The 6,131-nt window shown below is 36.1% G+C and overlaps 1 protein-coding gene across 1 annotated transcript; it reads right to left on the reverse strand.

Annotated features, from left to right (window-relative positions):
* Positions 1-3,647: 3,647 nt before the first annotated feature.
* On the reverse strand, positions 3,648-5,718 carry LOC116013515 (AAA-ATPase At2g46620-like). Its single transcript, XM_031253314.1, has one exon. The coding sequence runs from the start codon at positions 5,366-5,368 to the stop codon at positions 3,935-3,937; it is 1,434 nt and encodes a 477-aa protein (XP_031109174.1). The 5' UTR covers positions 5,369-5,718; the 3' UTR covers positions 3,648-3,934.
* Positions 5,719-6,131: the final 413 nt, after the last annotated feature.

The following is a 6,131-nucleotide window of genomic DNA, read 5'->3' on the forward strand; positions in this document are numbered from 1 at the left end:
CCCCCCCCGTGTGAAGAGGCCTACCTCAACGATTTAGTGCATGTCACGAGTGTTCACATTGTGAGAGAGACAAGCTAGTGTTCGGGGTTCCCCCCCTCCCTTTCTGATATAAAAAAAAATGTTCTTATATATATTTTTACACATTAACCACTAATAGCAAATAAATAATTTGACCAAAAATTTTTACAAACCGTTAATACAGTTGGATGCACAATACTATTAACAGAGGCCAGTTAATAGTTGCTACATAATCAACAAACAACTCCTTAAGGCCAGTTATAACATTCTCAAACAATGATTTACCATTTACTTCACTATATACCTACCTAAACTGGATTAGCATGTATTTTATTTTGTCCATGGGATCCAAGATATTTGCTTAGAATATAAGAAAATTCATCTTTTCTGGATCACTCGAATATTTATCAAACTTTGCCCTCAAGGCCCCTCATATTCCTTCCCATAATCTTAACACTGCCAAATTCAGCTTTCACCATATTATTTAATAAGCATGACATATCAAAAACCTCAGAGAAAAGTTATTAGAAATCACATACAATGAACCATATATCCTAATAGTCATTTCATAGAAAGAATTTTTAATTTTAACCAAAAAACAACACAATCTCAATCCATGAAGTCAGGTAGATTTCCTCCTAAATCAACAGTAAAAGAAGTGTCATGATCTTCATTCACTTCAAACACTTTTTGAAAGAGTAATGCAGTATGAAACATCATGTAAGTGGAGTTCCACATTGTAGGAACATCAAGACAAAAAACATTTTAGCTTCTACCCCAATTAAATTAGCTAGGTCCCTAAACTTTTGTAACCTAGTAGGGGAGCTCCTCACATACCTAACACAATCTCTTACTTTCTTCACAGTTGTGTCAAATTCTTTCAACCCATTTTGTACCACCACGTTAAGGATGTGAGCAATGCATCTCATGTGCAAATACTTACACCTAACAATAGTAGAACTCCAAGATGACATATAAAATAAGGGCCCATTTAAGGGACATATAATGGAAGTTTCACATATTACATATGAAATCAGGGGCCATTTAAGGGACATATCATACTGGAGATTTAACAGATTACATATAAATCAGGGGCCATTTATGTGACATATTAAAGTAAATTGGAAATTTTACAGATGAGATAACATGTAAAATCAGGGGCCATTCAAGTGACATATCATACATTCATACTGAAAATTTCACAGATTACATATAAAATCAGGGGTCATTTAAGGGGCATATAAAAATAAACTGGAAATTTCACATATGAGATGGCATATAATATCAGGGGAATGGGGGATTTAGGGGCCATTCACAGATTACATAAATAATACACCAAACATTAAACTTGAAACTATGGTTTTTAGAATTACTTTGTTTCTCCAATAAATTCCTGTTGAAGAAGGGCTTCATATTTCAACATAGTTCATTGGACCACCATCTACGGCCTAGGGCTTCCACAACCGGTCACTAGGCCACTAGCTATGGCCTTGGGCTTCTATCACAGGTCACCGCCTCACCGGACCACCAGGAATTAGGAATGAGCCATCGGAGTTACCGAGTGTCGGAGTATGTGAGACGTACTAAAACGGAGAACTGAGAGATCACCCAGAACTCCAAAAGAACTAAGAGACGAGGACTAGAGATTCTTAGTCTCTAAGAGAAGAGACTAGAGAATATATATTAGAGAAAACGAGAACTAAGAAGTAAAGAGAATGAGAGAAGTTAGAGAACGAGAGAGCACATAGAACTGTAGAAGACTGAAGAAAGGAAATGATGTGACTGCGCGAATAAGGGTCTTAGTAAGGTTAGCACTGCTAAGGGCATATATATAGATAGACTATACAACGTCGTATAGTATATCTACTATACTAATAAGAGCCAAAGAGAGTTAGGCCTAAAATGGGTAGAAAAAATGGCGGTCAAATTATTTAATCAAATAGATGGTTAAGATAATTCAGATTAATATTATTATTAGAGATTACCTAAATTAACCTTACTTTTATGATTATCCGTTAAGTTTTCCGTTAAATATTCTCTTCTCCATTATTATTCCGTTAACTTTTAACTTACCCATTAATTTCTATAAGAAAGGTCTTAGGTTCGAACCTCATCTCAATCAAATTTGACATAATTAAGTTTCTCAGTCTATTTTACTCTTATTAAATTAAATAAATTAGTAGCTACAACAAAAAATGATACATATGTATTTCTTTAATTTAGAATTATGTGTCTACAATACCTTTATTTGAAAAAATTATTCATTATCAAAAAATTAAATTAAATAAGAGAAAATAATTTCATTAGTTATATTGTCTTTATTTTCTCTCATGCAAAGATTCTTTACATTTGAATTTATTAATTGATATTCATTACATTGTCCATTATCTTATTTTTACAATATCTTGTAATTAAATATCAAAGTTATAGTACAAAATAATGTTATATATTTATTTACCAAGTATTTTATTAATACTATGAAATTTTTTTTAAAAATAATTTGAAGCTAATTATATTAACTACTTGGGGATTGTTTGACAAAGAGAGTACTCAAATAATAACCCAACAAATTGAAGCGGAATGACTCTATTTTACTCTTATTGAATTAAATAAATTAATAGTTACACCAAAAAACGATACATATGTATTTCTTTAATACCATGAAAAAAATAAAAAAGAATAGTTTGAAACCAATCATATTAACTACTTGGGAGATTTGTTGACAATGAAAGTACTCAAATAACCCATTACCCAGCAAATTGAAGCGAGAAACTACCTTTTAATATCTTTGGAATACATAATATTTTAAATTTTCAAATTTTTATTAATTAATTTATTCTTTTTTCTTAAACTAGGAATTTCTTTATCCACAATAACTCATTCAACAATAATGGTTGAACCAAATGAATCCCAAGCAAAACACCTAAAGGAAAGTCCATAGCTCCTATATCATAATCTCATTGCATGACGTTGTCATCTATGCTACCAACAATAACCGAATTGCAAATAACACACTACCAACAAAAAGGAAGAGAACAAATAGTAAAGATGAATACAATGACAATGTTACTCAAAAGAGAATTAAGGACACTTAGAAAAATTCAAATTAAAAGTAGTATTTATTTAGACTATCATTTTTAGACCAAATATTTAGACACTTTCAAATATTTATTTAAATATAAGCATTGGGCATTAACCCATTCGCGCAATGCGCGTATAAAACTAGTCTATACATAAACCATAATCCTATATCGGATTTTCAAACAGGTCGGGTGGAATTTTACACCACCAAACCAAATTCAAATACCCGACATTTATACCTTTGGCGGATCGAGTAACCCAATCCGATACGGATACCCACCTAACATTGTTATCAGGTTTCAGGTCGGTAGAAAATAAGATTTTTTTTTGTATTCTGCTCACCCCTAGTTTGAGCTAAAATCCCAGGTTGAAGTGTAGAATGGCAGGCGGGAAAGAAGAGAGACGGGAAGTTTATTAGAGAATATTAAAGTGAAAATAACCTGATTTTATTGAATTATCTCATTAATTAGATCATGAAAAGATTATAATTGAAAAATGGAATATTGCTGATAAATGGGTGAATATATGCCAAAGTTACATTTTCATAATTTCCACCAATTCAAATTCCGCCCCTTTGCAAATTGCAACTTAGTTCAGCTCTCAATTCATTATATATCCCTAACTAATTACCAAATAACTTCTGAACAATGAATCAAATAATAAATATGTTCCATAAAGCTAAGACATGTAACCTGGCCAATTTACTAACATGATTATTCTACACAACTTAGAAAAATAAATCAACAAATGATTATACAAGAAGAAGAAGAAAAGCCCTTCGTTATAGAGCCCCAAATGTGTAGCACACCAACACTCAAACAACTGTCCCATATTGTCAGGTTTCGTGTTTACAATTTTCCTTGTCCGGTGCATCAAATTCAAAGGACTCTTTCCTAGTGCTCCTTATCCTCAAAAGTCCATACAATTTTCGAATCTCTTTAACGCCATCTTTTCCGAAAATGCCCGGTTCGCTCGGCTCCTCCGCGGTTCGAGCCGACCCGCTGTGACTCAACCTCCGAGCGTGCCTAGTGGCGGCCCGGTCTTCACTGTTGGTCTGCAGAGCGGAGATAACCGATTTCAAGGCCCGGCTCGGGGAACTCCGGTTCGAAATCATGATTTCCCCGATCTCGGCCGGGCTCAAACTCGCCCCGGTTTGGAATATCTCTTCCACTTGCGGGAAAAGCTTATGATCTTTTAGGCCTAAATGGCTGTTGGCTAAGCTCTTAAAAGCGTTGAAATCGCACAAAGGGAAGTGTATGTGGACGTCGACTCTTCCTGGCCTGAGAACCGTTGGATCAATTTGATCCTTGCTGTTCATCGTGAATACCATGACCCGCTCCTCGCCGCAGCAGGAGAAGATTCCGTCCATGAAGTTGAGAATCCCCGGCAAGGTCGGACCTCCCGTTGAATTGCCGGTCAAATAACGGTCTAGATCTTCGATCACGATCAGAGACTTGCTCGTCGTTTGCAATAGCAGCAGCTTGAGATCGGAATCGTCCGAGACTCTAGACAAGTCTATATCGTAAACATCGTAGCTGAGAAACTTCGCCATCGCGGCGATGAAGGTGGATTTTCCGGTGCCGGAGGGGCCATATAGAAGGTAACTCCGCTTCCAGAGACGGCCGAGGCGGTGGTAGTACTGTTTGGATTTGAGAAACGATTCTAAATCGGATTTCACCTTGTTCTTCAGATCTGAATCCATCACTACCGTATCAATCGTCGCCGGATGCGTGAGCGGCACCGATCTCCACCGCCCGCTGCTCTCCGGATTCTTCTCAACATTCACATACAGCCTCACTTCTTTCCTCCGCTGCTCGATTTCATCGAAGGTAGATAGAATATGCTGAAGGTAGGAGCGGAGAATCCGGCGCTTATCGTTCTTCCGAACTTTCATAACCAGGCACTTCAATCCAGTCTTCTCATTCTCCTCGTTCGTCCAATTCACTCTGGCGCCCAAAAAATTGTCGGCTACAACCTGCCTCGAATCGAGAACGATGTTGATCTCGTTCGACTTGTTGCCTGCGAATAGGTTCGTGAACTCGGAATCCTCAACGCCGGGCAAGGAATTCAGGTAAGTGAACACTTTCCGATACAATTGATTTTCCTGCATATTCTGGTTGAACTGTGGCACCCTGTAGAACTGGAACTCGTAGCACTTGTCTCCCAAAACCCGCACCCATTTCTTCACAACGAACAGTAGAGAAGATTTTGACGCAAAGCGTAGAACGCAAAACGCAACAATGATTACCAACGATATTACAAGAAACATGATAAACTTGTTAAAAACGGAAAAGAAAATAAAAGAAAAGAAACACGAAATTATTGCTGCTTTCTCAGTGAACAGGTAGAATCATTGTCAATGGAAGAATTATGATGCTGGGATGGTGGTGGATGGAATCATCAACCGTGTTTTCAGTACATAATGGAGAGGAAAGTGGACTTTCTTTTCTTTTCTTTTCTTTTTTCTATATACAGAGATGAATGAGAATAGAATAGATACGGGTATGAGGGTAGGGGTGTAAGGTGTTATAAAGGGTTTGGTGTTTGGCATGACTACTTGAGAGCCGGCACGGCGTTGTTAGGTATGGACTATAGACTATAGACATAGTTGGTCAAAATGGGAAAACTGGGAATTTTTCTTATTGGAGAATTTTCTGCCGCTGCTTTTGTCTGACTAAATAACTTGTACTAATTATTTATAATTTGCTTATAAATTATGAAAGCCTTGTCACATACATTGTAATAATTTCTTCTCCACGTGTTTAAAATTTAGATGGGAAATGAATTTCAATCTTTTGTTCGGCCCTGTTTTATATAAAAATATTTCATGTACTTCAAAAATCATATTCCCAACTTTTATTCCCACTTATGTTCAAATTTGATTCGAGTAAGAAAAAAAGGAATAGATAAACATCATGACCCTACTAAATTAAACAATCAAGGTATAGAAGTTTGGAGTTCATGTAGAATTACTATGTTTGATAACACAGCTGATAAGTCAATTTTGATTGGTTTGACTGATCAATAGATTA

The sequence above is a fragment of the Ipomoea triloba genome, chromosome 3, assembly GCF_003576645.1.
Source record: "Ipomoea triloba cultivar NCNSP0323 chromosome 3, ASM357664v1".
Classification (NCBI taxonomy): Eukaryota; Viridiplantae; Streptophyta; class Magnoliopsida; order Solanales; family Convolvulaceae; genus Ipomoea; species Ipomoea triloba.